The 21,860-nt window shown below is 42.2% G+C and overlaps 1 protein-coding gene across 4 annotated transcripts in view; it reads left to right on the top strand.

Annotated features, from left to right (window-relative positions):
• The window catches only part of LOC118418873 (WASH complex subunit 2-like), a 29,026-nt gene extending 16,080 nt beyond the window's left edge, over positions 1-12,946 (top strand). For 3 of the 4 annotated variants that reach the window (XM_035825007.1, XM_035824992.1, XM_035825001.1), the window contains 15 exons: positions 833-1,066; positions 1,674-1,765; positions 2,111-2,273; positions 2,815-2,979; positions 3,905-4,027; positions 4,337-4,450; positions 5,010-5,166; positions 6,615-6,691; positions 7,031-7,108; positions 8,649-8,774; positions 9,328-9,525; positions 10,121-10,478; positions 10,892-10,929; positions 11,372-11,567; positions 12,135-12,946. In XM_035825007.1, the coding sequence (XP_035680900.1) occupies positions 833-1,066; positions 1,674-1,765; positions 2,111-2,273; positions 2,815-2,979; positions 3,905-4,027; positions 4,337-4,450; positions 5,010-5,166; positions 6,615-6,691; positions 7,031-7,108; positions 8,649-8,774; positions 9,328-9,525; positions 10,121-10,478; positions 10,892-10,929; positions 11,372-11,567; positions 12,135-12,283 (2,268 nt within the window). In that variant the 3' untranslated portion in view covers positions 12,284-12,946. The remainder of the gene's footprint in view (positions 1-832; positions 1,067-1,673; positions 1,766-2,110; positions 2,274-2,814; positions 2,980-3,904; positions 4,028-4,336; positions 4,451-5,009; positions 5,167-6,614; positions 6,692-7,030; positions 7,109-8,648; positions 8,775-9,327; positions 9,526-10,120; positions 10,479-10,891; positions 10,930-11,371; positions 11,568-12,134) is intronic. The other variant, XM_035825013.1, reaches the window with a different exon arrangement.
• The last annotated feature ends 8,914 nt before the right edge of the window (positions 12,947-21,860 follow it).

Here is a 21,860-nt window from a genome sequence, read left to right as displayed (position 1 = left end):
GCTAGAGCCCTGAATGGGGGTGCCGTGTTCTCGAGCACATTGAATGAGAAGGACTAGCAACCCCTTCCTGTAAATAAGATATACCCTGCTACAGAAACAGTAAGGAAAGTTGCTGACCTATTTGCCACTAGGCACTACAGGGATTACAACAACACCAGAAACTGAACAGTACAGACTTTTTTTAGCCATTTTTTAGTGTTTCTAGACAGAATTGGTACTAGTTATTTGGACTGTCCATACACTACATGTATGTACTATTCATTTTGCCTGCATTGCCAGAATGTACATATTATTAGGCTGCAGGGCTCGAAATACTTTTTTCTGGATACTTGCACCAGTGCAGGTAACACTGAAAATTGCCTGCACCAGACAAATTGTACCTGCACCACTCTGAATTTAGGAAGTATGGATATTACTAACATTTTCAGGTACCACTGCAATGTTTTTCTTTTATATTTTTGGAGGTGGTAACGGTCAATGCAGCTAATACCAATCCACATACACCTACATCATAGGACATTTATGTATAAACCCAAGTACATGGACCAGTGCAGGTTAGGTGCATGTAGACATCAGAAATACCTGCACAGCACCAGTTTTACCTGCACTAACGTGCATATGCAGGTGGTGTTTCGAGCCCTGGGCTGTATAATAATGATGTTAACCACCTGTTTTTATCTGTGTTTGGCCAGCTCTTGTACGTACAGTGATTGTATGAAGCTTAACTAGCAAAAATGACTCTTATTTCTGTATTGATGCATTCTTTATTTTGCTTTCCACATAAAGGCTGAACTATAGAACTAATGATTTACTATTTGCATGTCCCAACTAGCCCAAACCCAAGTCTGGAATGTTGTTTGATGATGATGAAGAGGATGACCTGTTTGGCAGTGTCCCTGCCAAGAAATCGGCAGCCAGCTCGCGGCCTGCCTCTCAGGCTGTGCCCCAGCCTAAGAAACCTGCTGCCGGGCTATCGCTATTTTCAGACGAAGACGAATCAGGGGACCTGTTTGGTGGCTCCGCTCCAACTGTGAAGGAACCAGAGAGGAGACCAGAACCAAAACAGGTTGGTTTTGTGTGATTTTGTCTTTATCAAAGTATTTGAAACAATCTATGTTCAGTTTCCAAGTTACCAAGACAGGTATGTTACTGCAGCTTGAAAGTCCTGTTTGTAAAATACATGGTTGCATGTATTTGTGATACTTGAGTGCTACAAGCTCTAAAAGTTTTGCAAAGAATCATTGTTTCATGAATAATGGAAACTATGGCATAACTTGCATGATTTATTTATGATGATGTTAACCTCAACCTACAATGTAAGTGACTTATGTATAGAATACCCAATGGCATATATTTTACCAGAAATGAATTTCTAATCAATATTTCCATAAATTATATACATGCATGTGTATGATCTTCTCCATTCAAATCACATATGTCCCAAAGATGAAAGTCCTATTTCACTGAAGCAGGCTAGCAAAGCATGTTAGCATTTATCATGCAAATGATGCCCTCCTTGGCATAACCTATATAATGATATTCACCTTCACCTCATTTTCGATAACCACAAAAGTTCTGCATTATGCTTGTCAAATTATCTGATTCATTGAGCAGTACTGGATGCAATAAATGTGCATAATTATTAAAACATTGAATGTACTATGCCACTCTAGGCTGTAGACACCAAGACTGGAAACTCTGGTCTGTTTGAGGATGAGGGAGAGGGACAGGACTTGTTCAGTACTGGTGTCAAAGCAAACAGCAGGTACAGAGAGTTACACTTCATTGCACTAAGAATCATCCTCATTTAAAAATTGGATTATCTGTAATTCCTGATTTTTTCACTGTACTTTTATGTTCACGGTTTTCACTGTGACGACTATAACGTGAACTTATCATTACAGATAACAAATAATTCACAGACTTTGTCTATGCGCACCTGCTGCCATCGTGAACATTAAGTTCCGAGAACAAGTTAGATTTTCTCAGACCGTGAAAGTTTGGTACCGTGAAGACAAAGTGAATTACAGTAACATGTATTGTGATCACCTCTTCCGCAACTCAAGATGATGCCTTTGTCTCTTTATTTTGTCATCATGCTCACTCCCAGTAGTAGGAAGAAGCCACCAGGAGGGGTGGACCTATTTGGAGGTGCTGATGTATTTGGTATAGGAAAGAAGGAGGGGGAAGGATCTAAAGCAGCCCTGCCTAAACCCAAGCAGATCAGCATGTTTGATGAAGATGAGAAAGATGACGACTCAGCATCCATTAAGGTGTGTACCTAGTGTGAAAGTTCAATCCTAGTTCAACTTGGAATAATACATTAATGAGACATTTCTGTTCTCGAACTCAAAGAATGGACTTTAAGTTACTGGAATTTTCAGTCGAATCACTCAGTCGTCTTCAGCTACGTGCGTATTTGAACCTGTGCTGACTTTACACCTGCGTAAAAAGCATGTGTCCACGGCATTTGGATCAGATGGCTGAAGAGTGATTCAGAACATTCCAGTGACTTAGTCAATTCTTTTTAGTTAGAGAACAGTTTATTTCTCGTCAAGGTGTGTTTCTATGATAAGCCTTTTTTGTGCAAAAGTACTAAATCATAGGTGAAGAAATTGCTACAATATACATTGTAGCTAGCTTAACAAGTTGTAAATCCAGACTAACCTACATTTATATGAAATGATTGTACCTATTGTACATGTATAGGAAATGATTTGTGACATGCTCCTTTACATTTGGGACAATATTTATAGGCCAAAACGATTAGTGGCGAGTGTGGATTGCTTCAAGTCCTTTCAATGTTTGTTTCAGAGCCACGATTCTTCTGGCAAAGCCTCGCTAGCTTCCAGTGACAGCGGTGGGCGCTCCTCTGCTGCTCCTGCCAAGAAGCCTGCTGCCCTGGGGCTGTTTGGTGATGATGATGATGAGGCGGACAGGGGACTGTTCTCCTCACCTGCTGTCAAAAAGGACGCCAAGGTTTTTTTTATTTTTATCTTTTTTAATTCATCAACAAAGCAGGACAGAGAGGTGACACACTCTAGCAGTACGCTAATATTGACATCACCTCTCAAAAAAAAAGATAACAACTGACAAGAACAAATAAGATAACAATATCAAAACAAACAATTCACAGCTATTAACAATAATTTGGGTTACTAGTTGGTTGCAATTAGTGTTTGGTATGTACAATATATGTCTGGTTCAACATTAAGATACTGTTGTTTGTATGATGTGACAGGAAAGGTGAACCCCTTAATAGTAGATGGATGCGAGTTGATTCGGATAAACTGTTGAAGTCAAGAGTATTACCTAGCAGATTCTGTAGATTGCCAAAAAGATGAGTTCTATGTTGTTAGGGCAGTATAACAAAAAATGTACAACCAAGGTTAGGCCAAGCAAATAATATGTTGTGTTTCAAGTTATCTGACTGACCCCAGCAACAACCTGCCGACCCCAGTGACTTTTTTTGTCAGTCATTGGCAGGGGACATAAAATCGTTGATCTGACATTATCAGAGTGGTGAAATACAAAACAAACTGTCTGTGTTTTGCACTCTGTTGAGAGATCAAGGCATTGAGGAGTTGATGTAAGGATGTGTAGTAAACCGCGTACCTCTTTGTTCAGTTTATCAATATACTTGTGTTTGTGCAATTCATATCTGTAAAATTACATGACATTTGTACAATTTGAATTATGATGTCAAAAATACCAGTACCTGAAGAATTTCAGTTTAATTTACAGTAATTTGCCTTACTTGATTTGTTGGGTCAAAATCTAAATAGACAAGAAGATAGAAAGAGAATCCTTACCTATCGACCCTATAGTTTGTATGCATCTGTCAGAGGTTACTCAGTTTATGTGGAGAAAATACAAAGAAAATTAATTACTTTTTTTTCTGCAGCCAAAAAAACAAGACAAGCCCGCAAAACAGGCCAAGAGTCTGTTTGCAGACGAGGATGTGCTGTTTGGGGGACAGGAGGAGACACCTGAGGTGGACCTCTTCAGCTCATCAAGCTCTTCCAAGGTACATGTACTTCTGACATTCTGTTTCCGTCCAGGAGCAAAACCATGCCTCAGGGAACATCTCATTTCAGGTCAGACCAGTCCATATTTGCTTCCTGTCCCACCTCTATTGTGAGAATTTGTGTTCTATGACTATGAGCATTGGTGTTCTAAGTCTTCAAAGCAGTATTGACGTAACTGTTTTTCTTAAAACATCTTTATCATATTGTACCATGCTACATGTACCTCTGATCTGAGTCATTGCCCCATTATTTTTAGTTCTTAGAATACAGATTAAACAGTTGATAAGATATTGCATCCCTCCCACCAGCCTGCACCAAAACATGACACAGAGGAAGAGAAGGCCAAACCTGCCGGGGGAGACATGTTTGGGGATGATGATGATGGTGACCTGTTTTCCTCAAAATCATCAACACAGAAACAGGTGGGTGAGAATGACAAGGGGATGCTGCTTGTTAGATAGAAGCAACATTGAGACATCCAAAGTTATAATATAATATCTTAAGTCATCCATGGGTTATAGGGCCACTACTCTCTCTTCTCAACCAGGGAATCTGGTTGCTAGAGTGAAACATACTGTCGTTTGTTGATCAATAGAAAAATAACATGGGATCTGAATTGTAAGGAGTTTACAAAATTGCAATGGTCTGGCAGCCTATATGCCTAGTTACCTGCATATAACAATTATTGGCCCAGTTGTGACCATTGAAGTGTAATTTATGAACCACTCAGTTGCATGTTTATTTTCTTTCATGAGTTTCATACTTTTGTAAGTTGGACTTGATTGGCAGACGTTTGTTCAAATAATGAAATATTACAAGTTTCCATCATTAACCACAACTTGCATCTGTCTTCTCATAACTATTGCATTGGTTCTTATGGGGGCCGTTTGCACTAAATATCCTCTCAGAAAGAGAAAAGCAACATAATCTCCAACATTCAATCCTATAATAGTCAAATCCATTCCTTGCTTTGTCCCAAAGGACCCAGTACCAGAGCCATCTAAGTCAGAGCCTCTGTCTGCACCTGAAGAGAAGAAACCAAAGAAACTGGCTGGAGCAGTGTCTATGTTTGGTGGCATGGACCCCACAGCACTGCTGAAGAAGAAACAGTCAGCTGAGAAAAAGGAAGCAGCATCTGGTGAGGAACAGCGTTCATGGATTGTTGCTCGTGCATAATATAGTAGAATTACATGAGTTTGTAACTCAAGAGATGATGTTCCTTCATAGCTATGAGATACAAACGAGAAATATGATATGCTAGATATTACTGTCAGTTAGCTCTGAAAGACTGAAGCTCATTTACATATATGTTGGTATACTTCACTTTTATGATAATAGCAAATACAGTCAAACCTGTATTAGCGGCCACCTTTACATAACGGCCACCTACCCATAGTGGCCACTTTTTGTCGGTCCCTTGGATTCGTAATAATTAAGAAATAGGCTTAGCGGCCACCTGTCCAACGCGGCCACGGCCACACGATTTCCGGTCCCGCAGGTACAAAAACACTGCCGATTACGGCCACGCGGACCGCTGGTCTATGTTTCGGCACGCGTTCGGCCATATACAGCGGCCATATCGTCACCCTACGCCGGATTTAAAACCTCTTTGACTTATTTTCCAAACAAAACTTCGTAAACTGGCGCTACTCATACCTGCTGACAAACGAGGTCATATAAGGTCAATAGACTACACCGATAATATTACGGAGGTAAATTGTGCTAAAGTTACGTTCTAATACACAGTGTCGCTTAGGTTAATTTACATCACGAAAATTTCTAAATAATTGTTACAAAGACAAAATGATATGAACTTCAGACTATGGTGGATTGTATTCTTACATTTGTCAAGAGATAAGTCTAAAATGACGTGACTTTTCTTGTGAGTACCACATTAGCATAATGGGCGAATCTGACGTGTGAACGCGAGCGGGAACACACGGATGGCGAAGTATCAAAGGATACAAGACGAAAGATCAAAGAAATATGACGATACCGGTCTCTTCAGACAATATCAACTGTAGAACATTTAGAACTTTTTATAGCTTTTGTTTTCTTAATACATATAGTGTAAAAATCATTGCAGTACATGTACAGTACTGTATTATGTGAATAGAGATCAGTGGGTACTAAAACCATGTGTAACTTATTGCTTGTGGTCAATTAATTAGCATATTCTCTATAGTGGCCACCTCTCTATAGTGGCCAAATTTGACCAGTCCCTTGAGTGGCCGCTATAGACAGGTTTGACTGTACTTCTGGAGAGGTAGACTATTTGTGAAAAAATACACAAGGGTTTCAGTTTGGCTTGTAACAGGACATGCCAGCCCCCAACATATTTTTTTGTAGGGGGGAGGGAGTAGGTGACTGCACCCGCTGCCAATGGAGACTTGTGGTCATATTGATTGATCATAGATCTTCCTTGTACTTTTTCCATCCCACCTGGCGACACTGAACGGCACACTCCTCAGTTCTTTGTTTCCAAATTCCAGGAAAATAATCATGATCATGATCGTAACAAAATATAAGGCTATTTGAATTGCAAAAGCTGAACTTCAAGTCCTATTTCTGATGTGTTCCTTGCAGACCCCCTACTCGGTGATCAACCATCTCCCTCTCCAGTTTCTGAAGAGCCTTTGCCATCATTAACTGAAGAAAAAACGGTGAGAAGCTAGGCTCAAGAAAAGGAAACACATAATCAAGTAGTTTCCATTTGTTTTAAGAGCAAAAGCCATTAAGCTTGATGTTGTAATGTAGTGACATGGCGCGAAATAGTTTTTATGGCAAACTATTCTTTCATCATTCTTTAGTGATATGCAATCTTTACAAATGCTTAGATATGCTTGAATATTAGATTTTGTGTAGTGTGCATTGCTGTACATGTAAGTGTTGTTTAAATTGCAATGTGATGTGATGTGATGTGTATTTTTGGTGCACGTGTTATGTGTCATGGCTTCCTCCATTCCCCTGCATGCTGTATGTGCTGTGGTTCTGCTGTTCAGCCTGTGAAGCCTGAAGGGTTCAAGTCTGTGAGGCCTCCTAAAGGGAGGCAGGCATCCTCAGCTATTGGGAAACTGCAGGTACAGTACAGTACAGTAGAGCACTTGAGCACACATTTTGTAATGATTGATATACTACATGTATCCTGATGCTTGTATAGCAGGTGAGCTAGACAATTTTCATTTTCAAAGTACATGTATTGCATGTTGTAACTGATCGATTTTGGGTCCATCTGTCCAGGGCTCAAACTACTGGTTTCATGTCCACCTTTGTGCACCCAAAACTTTTGACTGTGGGTGCACCTGGATATTAGTGTAGGTTTGATAGGTTAAATGTACTATTCTACACCAGTATACAATTCAAGTTCAGAACAGAGTTAGGCTTTGTAACTATGTTTTGCTTACTCTATCTTGCACCATAATTGTGCACCCAAATTTTTCTGTGCATCCAAAGGAGGGGTGCACCAGTGGTCCTATTCCCAGAATCGAAATCTAGCCCTGATGTCTCATCTGAGCAGCACAGTATTTGTACTACATTTGTAGTTGAAAAGGAATAGTGTGATAACATCCATTGGCATAATACCGGTCGGTTTACTGCAATTTCTCAAGCAATGCTAATTTGGCAAATGATCAATGCATCATTTTCTCCAGTTACATGTTGCTGTTACAGCTTACCTTTGCCACTTCTTCTGTGTAAATTATTTTGTCTCTCTGGTCCTGCTAAAAACATAATATCATAATTGGAACACACCGCGGAATTGCACGGAGAACGGGCGCGTGGTTGGAAGGGGGTGCACTATACCGGCCGAACGAAACACGGCACAATTAACTGCCGCTATGTACCTTTATACATCCTCTGTTGTTCCTTTCTTTCCTGTTAGTAGTTGCACAAAACAAAAATCTGCATGAGCATACAAAAAGTCATGAGAAAATGGGCGTATACTGACAAGAATTTTCATTTAATTTTGGTCCGTCACAACCGCTATGACGTAAAACTTTACTGCTGGCCGTAGCATTAAAAATGGCGGGAAAATGGCGGCGTACGTTCAATTTGACCCATTCAGCCGTAGATCCGGGCGATAATGCAACGGTTCCTCACACTTTTACACGAGTTGTAGGTCACCAAAAGAAATTCAAGATTGCTGTTGAATCATGCTCGTCTTGTGCCGTGAGCACATGTGATTATTATCTACAAATCTGGCGATGAACGTGACAGTGTGTTTGTCCCACGACGAGCTCGCCTGCCCCGAAAATGACCTGAAAACTTTTGGCCTTGTTGTCTTCGAATGCATTGTTATCGATGCTTTGTAAATTATGTATCGGACACCTAGATGTCTGAAGTGTGCATACCTCAGAAATAACTATTGTTGCATGTGTAGATCTCTTTAAGTTCCACTATTTTTAATCGACCGGTATAAGGCTTATGACCGGTATTATGCCAATGCATGTTACATGTACCTATTTACGTTTGAAGATTGGTTCTCTAGCAATCATCAATCTTCTGCAGGCACCATGCATTCCAAACAGGTAAACAGATTGAACACACACTCAGGTATTCTCTGTGTTTTGTTACAATGTTCTGCTGGAGAGGATTAACATTATTGACTACATGTATTTACAGGCCAGTCTTGCCATCAACCCCAGTGCCATGCTGCCAGGTGCTGCCCCACCTGTGAAAGAAGAAGAGTCTGTACCTGTTTCATTTGACCAGCCCATGCAGACAAAGACTTTAGAGAGCTTGAGCAAGGTAAAGTCTTACCACCAGTCTGATTATTGATTAATGCACACCAACCTTTGTTGTTGTTTTTTTTACTACCTTTTCAAGACAGTTATGTTTTTTTGTGTCATTTGTATTTTTAAGTCAGTCCCATCTAAGCTACCTAGATGCCCAAAATCATTAAAATCCACTAGTCCTTTCTTCAGTTTTCCTCTTGAAAGTTTGTACAAAAAAGGTCCCCAAACCTACATGTACACCACTTTTTCTGGAGATGTCGCTGAAAAATAAAGTCTGCAGCATGTCTAGGACAAAAAATACAAAAACAGGAAGTGACACTGCAATACCATGAAGGCTGCAAGGCCCATAATCCACCTTGACTTTTGTCTTACCCAAAAAACTTACCAACATACCAAATATCCATGGCTTGCAAAACTATTTTTTGCAAGCCATGGCAGACAGACAGACATACACACAGAAAACAATACCTCCATTGTCATGGAGGTAATAATGTACTGATGACAGGTACAATTACTGTGATTGATTTGTTATCAAATTCACACACTTCATTATTGCTGCTTTGCAGGATCGTGCCAAAATCCAAACCAAACGGAGACTGCCATCAAGGAGAGGTAGAAGGGCCGGCGCAGGTCAGCAGGTGGACAGTACAGTATCCCCAGACTCCCCTTCAGAGCCCAGCTCTTCCCTCCTTCCACCAACCAGCACCCCAGCCAACCTGTTTGGGAAGGACAATCCTCTGGCTGAGGAAGAAACTACAGCCAAGGTACACTAATTGCAGAAGATAAAGATACAATTGAGAGTACACAAAAATGTACTTTTACCTAGCTTTACTGAGTCAGACTTACATGTAGATCCTGCCACGTCTGGGCAGCAAGCAGTCTCCATTCAGGGCAGTTTTGAGGAAGGGTTTCCGCTTCCTTCAGGTTGTGCTGGCTTTAATTTTTTTTTTGCTGTACTGCCAATTTGCGATGTCAACATGGGCTAAGGGTCTCTAATGTTGGGAAAGGACCAGCATGTGAACTCCCTCTCCTGGCAGTAGCTCATTTTGAAAATAAGGAACCAGTGCTCCTCCAAAACGTAAAAGCTAGCCCTACTAGAAAACCGCAAAGGACTGGCTACTTTGCTGAGGAAACTAATTTTGCTTAATAATCAAAAGAGTATGTGGGGACGGATAACCTCAAGCCAACCGTTCACACTTATGCCACATCTTCAGAAAAGAGCCGCATGTTGACCGTATAGGAACTTTATTCAAACCAGTACACAACAAACATGTGAACATTAATTTTGCTGAACAATCAATACGCATCTCTGAACAAATGACAGGCTAAAGGTGATGGATATATTATTTTATTCATTAGGACAAGCCTGTTGCATCTGCTGTGACCAGCAAGGATGAGCCGGATGCCTTGGATGACATCTTCAGCAGTTCCAAGAAGTCTACAAAGCCAGCACCATCAAAAGTCTCATTAGATGAAGACCTCTTTGGGTCAGCCCCAGTGGCAAGTGCTACAAAAGGAAGTATAGAGGGTGACGATTTATTTTCTTCAGCCTCAACAAGAACTGCACAAATTGAAGGAGTAACCGGTGCTAACCGTACTAGTGGAAAAGCCTCTGAGGCTGACTTGTTTTCAGCCGCCAAGACAAAACAAGAGGAAAGGAGCAGTGACCAGTCAGCAGGCAATGACGATGACTTGTTTGCATCTAGTAAAACTACAGGTAAGCAAGCCAAGTAGAAAGTAGAGCTAGTGCATACTTCCCATAGAAAGTCAGCAGGAGGACCATCATATAAAAATGTAACATTCAAGTCAAAAGAACATCGTTGTATATTGTGTTTGTGAAAAACTTTGTTGGACATTGATTTAGCAGCATCTTGATGAAAGTATTAATAGAAACAGTTTTTCTCCATTAACAGATAGATAAATCAAATGATGACTATCGTTTCAATACATGTACAACTATCCTCACAATAAGCAGTGTGAACTTCTCTATATGGACAAAGGTAGTGTCTTTTTCCAGTCTGATATGCAGTCTCCAACATTGCTTACACAATGTACATATAATTATAAATGCAGAGGACCAGATCTGGTACCCAGTGATGAATTCTTTCTTTATTTCTTGTTCAATCACAGCTCCCAAGAAGACTGGGAAACTAGGGGAGATGCCAGAGGTACAGTCAATACTATTTTTGTCTTTAGCAATTCTTGAATTCCCTGTCGGTGTTGTAAACCCATACATGTGTAGGTCTATTTTGGGCCCCCTGGTACATTGTTGTACGTGACGTTGGTACTTCAGCAAGTTCCAGCTTTTGTATCTTTTGGAAGTGCTATGGTCTTGATTTCTTGGTGGCAGATAAGTTTGAATGCATGCAAGGAAGGACGAAGTGATCTAGGTTTGGGCCTCCTAGTGGCTTGCTCTGGAACTGCAACTTCCAAAGAGGATTTCTGAACAAAGGAACGACTTCCTTGATATCTTTTAAGCTGCCTCTTATCTAGATGCAGTTTGATGTGAACAAGAATAATTGTACAAATATGCAACCAATGCTACAATGCTAGTACCATGTTATAATAATTTATGGTTTATGGCTGACGTTCTGTTTCTTTTGTCCACAGGATGACATCTTTGCCACTGAAGCAGCCAGCGCCAGTGCAAAACCCAAGAAGTACAAAGCAGTAACCCCAGAGAGTAGCCTGTTTTCTGATGACACGAACATCTTTGCTGATATTCCTGCCACCAAGCCCAAGGAGAAGAAGAAAAAGACAACCAAGGCCGCAAGCAAAAGCAAAGGCCTATTCAAGGATGATGTGGGTAAGTACAATGTATGCCTTTCTTTTTAAAGCCTTGAACCAGTTACTGTATGTTATTTATTCCCTAATGAATTAGTATCTAATAAAAAAGCCACTGTGAGGTACAGTCAAACCTGGCCTGGCAACTACCTTGCACAGGCGCTCAGAAGTCACATCGAAACAGTCCAGTCCACTTTACACATTGTTAAGACCAACTGCTAAGCAACCAATCAGCAACAGACTTTTTGCAGTCCACAAGGGGCTTTCATACCCTTCTCAACAACAAAATTGATTTAATCGATGAAGAGACAGAACAATTGCTTTCTGCAGTGCTGGCATGATCAAATGTATTTAACCATATAAAGTATTATGTAACATACATCTAGCACTTTGACAAGGGAGTAGGCAGGGAGAAGACAAAACAAAAATGTTTGGAGGTGCAAACCACCTCATGTCTGCATTTGCAGTACTTTGCCACACCGATTGTGGCTGATGAATGATAGAGGAAGCTATCTGAAATGTCTGACTCTTGTCATTATGTTTGTCGGCTCTTTAGAATCCTGTCCTCACTAGTGTATCATTTTCCTAGATGACATATTTGCGGAGGCAGGCAGTAGTGCACCCAAGAAGTCCAAACCCAAGAAAAAGCCAGCCAAGAAGACTGAACCGCAGGGAAATATCTTTGATGACGACACAACAGACATCTTTGCAGATCCTCTCAATGCGATGCAAAAATAGTAACTGCAGGGTTATAACTTATACAATACGGCTTATGTTTTGAAATCATATGTAAATAATTCAATATGAATGCCAGGTTCGATTTACAAATTGATAGTTTTTTTGTCAGCAGATCCTCTCAATATGGTGAGGTACATGTACAGTACATTGTACATTGTATGTGATAGCAGCAACAGTGCAAGGCAACTGTGTTGTAACATGATAATGTAAATAATTCCATAGCAATACCAATTTTGATGGCATGTACGACTTGATAACTTGTCAAATTTATACTAATGATTAAGGCCACAGAAAGTTGATTTATGGATAGCACCTATCCATTGTTTTTTTTGCTTGATATAAAAAAAAAGTTTGTTCCCATCCAATGATGGTCCACGTGAGAGAACATACGGAAAATGGAAAGAAACGTCATGTAGTGGTAGCCTTTAAAAGTGACAGGATCACAACAACAGCATCAGGGGAGATGAAATTCCCATAGTTTTTTCCACTAATGATATACTTATGACAATAAAAAGCATAATCCAATTTCAGAGTAGGTAAATGAAGTTTGCATTACAAATTTTTGCTTTCATGTTTTTTTTGCATCATGAATAGAGCCTAAAACTAGTGTCAATTTTGAGGTTGAAAACAGGAATGAATAAATCTAAGAATTGTTGGCTATGATACTATGTTTTGTTACTTTTCTTGGTGGGGGTACGGGCACCATTGGGGGTACGGACACTACTGGGGTTACGGGCACCATTGACCATTGGGGTTACGGACACTACTGGGGGTACGGGCACCATTGGGGGTACGGACACTACTGGGGGTACGGACACTACTGGGGGTACGGGCACCATTGGGGGTACGGACACTACTGGGGGTACGGACACTACTGGGGGTACGGACACCATTGGGGGTACGGACACCTTTGGGGGTACGGACTCTACTAGGTTGGAAAGGTTGCTTAGCAAGGAATGGAAAGATGAAAACCGAAAAATGTTGTGATACTTCCTTCTCGAGATATTCTTGAGTATATGGGCTCTGTTTAGGCGCAACCGCTAGCTCTTTTTTTTTTTTTTTAACACCGCCTGTCACGGCACCGGGTAGGGGGATGACTTAATAACGCGATTGTAGCTTAGGCTTCAAGTTCTGGCCTGACAAGCTTGGTATGGTTGGAAAGGTTGTTTAGCAAGGAATGGAAAGATGAAAACCGCAAAATGTTGTGATACTTCCTTCTCGAGATATTCTTGAGTATATTGGCTTTGTTTAGGCGCAACCGCTAGCTCCTTTTTTTGGAACACCGCCTGTCACGGCAACGGGTAGGGGGATGACTTGATAACGCGATTGTAGCTTAGGCTTCAAGTTCCGGCCTGGCAAGCTTGGTATGGTTGGAAAGGTTGCTTAGCAAGGGATGGAAAGATGAAAACCGCAAAATGTTGTGATACTTCCTTCTCGAGATATTCTTGAGTATATGGGCTCTGTTTAGGCGCAACCGCTAGCTCTTTTTTTGGGGGGGGGGGGAAGTTTGCTTAGCAAGGAATGGATATATGAAAACCGCAAAATGTTGTGATACTTCCTTCTCGAGAAATTGTAGCTTAGGCTTCAAGTTGGAACTTTTCAAGATGGCGGCCGAATGATAGGCACGGGTGTGTATAGGTGCTCCGCGATACCTATTTCTTTTTTACGACGAACTTACAGAACGAGAACTTTTATGAACCTGTTGTATGCTTGGGACTCTTAACTCGTATCTTGGATGGGTAAGAGAGCTAGGCGGTCGAGAGGCTCCAGTAGTACAGAGGAAGAAGGTAGCATAAACCCAAAGCGCTGCCCCCCACCCAAGACACTGAAAATGGCGTCAGGTAACGAAGACACTTTGCGGTCGCTTTCTCCAGAACTACAAACTCTTGCGCAGTTGCTTCTGAAGCAAACTCAACAGCAGCAAGAGGCTTTATAAGCCTTCTCACATTAGTTAGGACGCATGTGCGGCGACAGGAATTCTAGGTAATATGTCAAAGGGTAAGGCACACAAAAAGTAAACAGTCCTTGTCTTGACCATTGTTTCGATTTGCACAACAACGTCCAGACGGGTTTTGTTTACTTTTTGTGTGCCTTACCCTTTGACATATTACCTAGAATTCCTGTCGCCGAACATGCGTCCTAACTAATGTGAAAAGGCTTATTGGATGAGTTCAAGGAGTTTGGGAAAAAATGTTCTGAGCAGATACATGCGCTGGACAACAAGGTCGAAATCCTGTCGTCAGATTTGAACCAGCTACGAAGTCTGGCCCCAACCCACCTTTACTTGTAAGGTTAGTGAGCTTCAACGACAGAGACCGAATTCTGAAGGAAGGGAGGAATCTACGTGGGAACAAGGAAGGCTTAGCTGTATTTGAACACCTTCCCCCGCCATTGCAGGCTGCAAGGGCCAAGCTGGTGCCGGCTCGAGACGCCGCTGCAGCGAAAGCTAAAGGTACGAACGATAAGAGTATGGATAAGGGCGCCCCCAAAGGCAACATACGCGCTGCTACTTGTTAATGGGCAGGAAAGAAAACAAATGTGTCGACGCTGTAGACCTTATCTTGTCAGAGTACAAGAAAGGGATGTCTGCTTATCTTAGTACATGTCGATTTGTTGACGGATCTCAGACATTCCCGTGACTGCGGAATCAAAGTACCTCCTCCACCTGTTGAGACTTTGTGATGTCTTTATTGGTGTGTTGAAAATTGCGCAGCTAGATTTGGAAAAACTGTCCTTTTGTTGTTGTTGTTGAATGTAACAGGTAGTGGGGAACATGCAGCGTGCATTTCTACTTGATGCTTGTTTATATGATGACACGTGCAAGCTAACAATGGAACACCTGTTAACGAGATACCCAACATACTCGTGACTGAGTCGTGAGTCTCTGAATCAAATTCAGCAAGGCAGGATCTACTCCCTACCAATCAACTGCATTTCTTTGTCACTACCTGTTTCTTCAGAAATTACACCTGTTAGTTACTTCTTTTTGTTTATCTCATACCAGAGTGCTGATCCTGTTAGGTTACTTTGAGTTTAATATGTTACTCTGTCATTCCCTTGGTTGGAAGGTCATGTAGTAGCAAATATGCGGCGGGCATGAATATCTGGAATTTGCTTGATCAAGTGAGTGCTTTATAGGTGTAAGTATTTATAGGAACACCTGCAGCCCGGCGCGTTCCGAGTCTCATTCATCAAACAGATGATTAAGATTGTTTGGCCGTGAATCGGACCGGTTCTCCTACTTGTGTTAATTTATATCCAGGTGGCAAACATGTTATGTTATATTACTTTAAGTTTTGACTTAGTTTGATTATAGAAAAGTTGTGATCATGTTATTTTGTTTCTATTTACTTACTTTATACCAACATTTCGGTTATGTTATGTGGTTTTGAGTTTGATTCCCTGACTGATTTCCATATTCATGTTGTTTGTTTTGAGCTCGGATTTTCTTTGATCTACTCCAAGGAAGAGATCATGTTATTTTGTTTTGATTTTCGATTCTGCTTGAGTATACCAAAGTGGTGATCATGTTTATTGTTATGCTATGTCTAGTTCTCGAATCGAACCGATTCCCATACTTACTTTGATTGATTATATTAAGATGGTGATTACGTTACGTTAATATCAGTTCTGTTTTCGTTTGATTTATACTAAAGTGGTGATTTTGTTATATTACCTTGAGTTAAGAATTGGGCCAACAGTTGATTTATTCTTTCTGTTACATTTTGGTTTATTATGCATATAAAACTTTTGTGGAATACTGGAATAATTGAGAAAAAAACGAAGCTTATGTGAGAAAGGCCACCAATTTCAGTTATGATCTTGTGTTTTGGTGATGTTTATGTTGTTTTCTTTGTGTTTTTGAACCATCCAGCAATATTGATCCCCAGTGTTATGTTTTGTCATGCCTAATGTGCAGATTTTATGATTTCCAATCATGCAGTAACATTGTATATGATTTTCAGTTTTGTTAACTTTTATTTAGTTGCTACAGATACAGTATTACTTTGCCCGCTTACCCCAGATGCTCTCCAATCATACTTCAAATTCCCAACAAACAATGACCAAGGTTGAAATTCAAATTGCTAGCTATAACTGTAATGGGATGACTTAATAACGCGATTGTAGCTTAGGTTTCAAGTTCCGGCCTAGCAAGTTTGGTATGGTTGGAAAGGTTGCTTAGCAAGGAATGGAAAGATGAAAACCGCAAAATGTTGTGATACTTCCTTCTCGAGATATTCTTGAGTATATGGGCTCCGTTTAGGCGCAACCGCTAGCTCTTTTTTTGGAACACCGCCTGTCAGGGCACCGGGTAGGGGATGAAATAATAACGCGATTGTAACTTAGGCTTCATGTTCCGGCCTGGCAAGCTTGGTATGGTTAGAAATGTTGCTTAGCAAGGAATGGAAAGATGGAAACCGCAAAATGTTGTAATACTTCCTTCTCGAGATATTCTTGAGTATATGGGCTCCGTTTAGGCGCAACCGCTGGCTCTTTTTTTGGAACACCGCCTGTCACGGCACCGGGTAGGGGGATGACTTAATAACGCGATTGTAGCTTAGGCTTCAAGTTTCGGCCTGGTAATCTCGGTATGGTTGGAAAGGTTGCTTAGCAAGGAATGGAAAGATGTAAACCGCAAAATGTTGTGATACTTCCTTCTCGAGATATTCTTGAGTATATGGGCAACGTTTAGGCGCAACCGCTAGCTCTTATTTTGGAACACCGCCTGTCACGGCACCGGGTAGGGGGATGACTTAATAACGCGATTGTAGCTTAGGTTTCATGTTCCGGCCTGGCAAGCTTGGTATGGTTAGAAAGGTTGCTTAGCAAGGAATGTAAAGATGAAAACCGCAAAATGTTGTGATACTTCCTTCTCGAGATATTCTTGAGTATATGGGCTCCGTTTAGGCGCAACCGCTAGCTCTTCTTTTGGAACACCGCCTGTCACGGCACCGGGTAGGGGGATGACTTAATAACGCGATTGTAGCCTAGGCTTCAAGTTCCGGCCTGGCAAGCTTGGTATAATTGGAAAGGTTGCTTAGCAAGGAATGGAAAGATGGAAACCGCAAAATGTTGTGATACTTCCTTCTCGAGATATTCTTGAGTATATGGGCTCCGTTTAGTCGCAACCGCTAGCTCTTATTTTGGAAGACCGCCTGTCACGGCACCGGGTAGGGGGATGACTTAACAACGCGATTGTAGCTTAGACTTCAAGTTCCGGCCTGGCAAGCTTGGTATGGTTAGAAAGGTTGCTTAGCAAGGAATGGAAAGATGAAAACCGCAAAATGTTGTGATACTTCCTTCTCGAGATATTCTTGAGTATATGGGCTCCGTTTAGGCGCAACCGCTAGCTCTTGTTTTGGAACACCACCTGTCACGGCACCGGGTAGGGGGATGACTTAATAACGCGATTGTAGCTTCGGCTTCATTTTCCGACCTGGCAAGCTTGGTATAATTGGAAAGGTTGCTTAGCAAGGAGTGGAAAGATGAAAACCGCAAAATGTTGTGATACTTGCTTCTCCAGATATTCTTGAGTATATGGGCTCCGTTTAGGCGCAACCGCTAGCTCTTATTTTGGAACACCGCCTGTCACGGCGCCGGGTAGGGGGATGACTTAATAACGCGATTGTAGCTTAGGCTTCAAGTTCCGACCTGGCAAGCTTGGTATGGATGGAAAGGTTGCTAAGCAAGGAGTGGAAAGATGAAAACCGCAAAATGTCGTGATACTTCCTTCTCGAGATATTCTTGAGTATATGGGCTCCGTTTAGGCTCAACCGCTAGCTCTTTTTTTGGAACACCGCCTGTCACGGCACCGGGTAGGGGGATGACTTAATAACGCGATTGTAGCTTAGGCTTCAAGTTCCGGCCTGATAATCTTGGTATGGTTGGAAAGGTTGCTTAGCAAGGAATGGAAAGATGAAAACCGCAAAATGTTGTGATACTTCTTTCTCGAGATATTCTTGAGTATATGGGCTCCGTTTAGGCGCAACGTTAGCTCTTTTTTTGGAACACCGCCTGTCACGGCACCGGGTAGGGGGATGACTTAATAACGCGATTGTAGCTTAGGCTTCAAGTTCCGGCCTGGTAATCTTGGTATGGTTGGAAAAGTTGCTAAGCAAGGAATGGAAAGATGAAAACCGCATAATGTTGTGATACTTCCTTCTCGAGGTATTCTTGAGTATATAGGTTCCTTTTAGGCGCAACCGCTAGCTCTTATTTTGGAACACCGCCTGTCACGGCACCGGGTAGGGGGATGACTTAATAACGCGATTGTAGCTTAGGCTTCAAGTTCCGGCCTGGCAAGCTTGGTATGGTTGGAAAGGTTGGTAAGCAAGGAATGGAAAGATGAAAACCGCAAAATGTTGTAATACTTCCTTCTCGAGATATTCTTGAGTATATGGGCTCCAATTAGGCGCAACCGCTAGCTCTGTTTTTGGAACACCGCCTGTCAGGGCACCGGGTAGGGGATGACCTAATAACGCCATTGTAACTTAAGCTTCATGTTCCGGCCTGGCAAGCTTGCTATTTGTGGAAAGGTTGCTTAGCAAGGAATGGAAAGATGGAAACCGCAAAATGTTGTGATACTTCCTTCTCGAGATATTCTTGAGTATATGGGCTCCGTTTAGTCGCAACCGCTAGCTCTTATTTTGGAAGACCGCCTGTCACGGCACCGGGTAGGGGGATGACTTAACAACGCGATTGTAGCTTAGACTTCAAGTTCCGGCCTGGCAAGCTTGGTATGGTTAGAAAGGTTGCTTAGCAAGGAATGGAAAGATGAAAACCGCAAAATGTTGTGATACTTCCTTCTCGAGATATTCTTGAGTATATGGGCTCCAATTAGGCGCAACCGCTAGCTCTGTTTTTGGAACACCGCCTGTCAGGGCACCGGGTAGGGGATGACATAATAACGCCATTGTAACTTAGGCTTCATGTTCCGGCCTGGCAAGCTTGCTATTTTTGGAAAGGTTGCTTAGCAAGGAATGGAAAGATGGAAACCGCAAAATGTTGGGCTGTTTCCTTCTCGATATATTCTTGAGTATATGGGCTCCGTTTAGGCGCAACCGCTAGCTCTTTTTTTTTGGAACACCGCATGTCACGGCACCGGCTAGGGGGATGACTTAATAACGCGATTGTAGCTTAGGCTTCAAGTTCCGGCCTGGTAATCTTGGTATGGTTTGAAAAGTTGCTAAGCAAGGAATGGAAAGATGAAAACCGCAAAATGTTGTGATACATCCTTCTCGAGATATTCTTGAGTATATGGGCTCCGTTTAGGCGCAACCGCTAGCTCTTATTTTGGAACACCGCCTGTCACGGCACCGGGTAGGGGGATGACTTAATAACGCGATTGTAGCTTAGACTTCAAGTTCCGGCCCGATAATCTTGATATGGTTGAAAAGGTTGCTAAGCAAGGAATGGAAAGATGAAAACCGCAAAATGTTGTGATACTTCCTTCTCGAGATATTCTTGAGTATATGGGCTCCGTTTAGGCGCAACCGCTAGCTCTTGTTTTGGAACACCACCTGTCACGGCACCGGGTAGGGGGATGACTTAATAACGCGATTGTAGCTTCGGCTTCATTTTCCGACCTGGCAAGCTTGGTATAATTGGAAAGGTTGCTTAGCAAGGAGTGGAAAGATGAAAACCGCAAAATGTTGTGATACTTGCTTCTCCAGATATTCTTGAGTATATGGGCTCCGTTTAGGCGCAACCGCTAGCTCTTATTTTGGAACACCGCCTGTCACGGCGCCGGGTAGGGGGATGACTTAATAACGCGATTGTAGCTTAGGCTTCAAGTTCCGACCTGGCAAGCTTGGTATGGATGGAAAGGTTGCTAAGCAAGGAGTGGAAAGATGAAAACCGCAAAATGTCGTGATACTTCCTTCTCGAGATATTCTTGAGTATATGGGCTCCGTTTAGGCTCAACCGCTAGCTCTTTTTTTGGAACACCGCCTGTCACGGCACCGGGTAGGGGGATGACGTAATAACGCGATTGTAGCTTAGGCTTCAAGTTCCGGCCTGATAATCTTGGTATGGTTGGAAAGGTTGCTTAGCAAGGAATGGAAAGATGAAAACCGCAAAATGTTGTGATACTTCTTTCTCGAGATATTCTTGAGTATATGGCCTCCGTTTAGGCGCAACGTTAGCTCTTTTTTTGGAACACCGCCTGTCACGGCACCGGGTAGGGGGATGACTTAATAACGCGATTGTAGCTTAGGCTTCAAGTTCCGGCCTGGTAATCTTGGTATGGTTGGAAAAGTTGCTAAGCAAGGAATGGAAAGATGAAAACCGCATAATGTTGTGATACTTCCTTCTCGAGGTATTCTTGAGTATATAGGTTCCTTTTAGGCGCAACCGCTAGCTCTTATTTTGGAACACCGCCTGTCACGGCACCGGGTAGGGGGATGACTTAATAACGCGATTGTAGCTTAGGCTTCAAGTTCCGGCCTGGCAAGCTTGGTATGGTTGGAAAGGTTGGTAAGCAAGGAATGGAAAGATGAAAACCGCAAAATGTTGTAATACTTCCTTCTCGAGATATTCTTGAGTATATGGGCTCCAATTAGGCGCAACCGCTAGCTCTGTTTTTGGAACACCGCCTGTCAGGGCACCGGGTAGGGGATGACATAATAACGCCATTGTAACTTAGGCTTCATGTTCCGGCCTGGCAAGCTTGCTATTTTTGGAAAGGTTGCTTAGCAAGGAATGGAAAGATGGAAACCGCAAAATGTTGTGATACTTCCTTCTCGAGATATTCTTGAGTATATGGGCTCCGTTTAGGCGCAACCGCTAGCTTTTTTTTGGAACACCGCCTGTCACGGCACCGGGTAGGGGGATGACTTAATAACGCGATTATAGCTTAGGTTTCAAGTTCCGGCCTGGCAAGTTGGGTATAATTAGAAAGGTTGCTTAGCAAGGAATGGAAAGATGAAAACCGCAAAGTGTTGTGATACTTCCTTCTCGAGATATTCTTGAGTATATGGGCTCCGTTTAGGCGCAACCGCTAGCTCTTATTTTGGAACACCGCCTGTCACGGCACCGGGTAGGGGGATGACTTAATAATGCGATTGTAGCTTAGGCTTCAAGTTCCGGCCTGGGAAGCTTGGTATGGTTGGAAAGGTTGCTTAGCAAGGAGTGGAAAGATGAAAACCGCAAAACGTCGTGATACTTGCTTCTCCAGATATTCTTGAGTATATGGGCTCCGTTTAGGCGCAACCGCTAGCTCTTATGTTGGAACACCACCTGTCACGGCACCGGGTAGGGGGTGACTTAATAACGCGATTGTAGTTTAGGCTTCAAGTTCCGGCCTGGCAAGCTTGGTATGGTTGGAAAGGTTGCTTAGCAAGGAGTGGAAAGATGAAAACCGTAAAATGTCGTGATACTTGCTTCTCGAGATATTCTTGAGTATATGGGCTCCGTTTAGGCGCAACCGCTAGCTCTTATTTTGGAACACCACTGTCACGGCACCGGGTAGGGGGATGACTTAATAACGCGATTGTAGCTTAGGCTTCAAGTTCCGGTCTGGTAAGCTTCGTAAGGTTGGAAATGTTGCTTAGCAAGGAGTGGAAAGATGAAAACCGCA

The sequence above is a fragment of the Branchiostoma floridae genome, chromosome 1 (assembly GCF_000003815.2).
Source record: "Branchiostoma floridae strain S238N-H82 chromosome 1, Bfl_VNyyK, whole genome shotgun sequence".
Classification (NCBI taxonomy): domain Eukaryota; kingdom Metazoa; phylum Chordata; class Leptocardii; order Amphioxiformes; family Branchiostomatidae; genus Branchiostoma; species Branchiostoma floridae.
The sequence above is the reverse complement of the archived record's forward strand: the minus strand, read 5'-3'. Positions and strand labels throughout refer to the sequence as shown.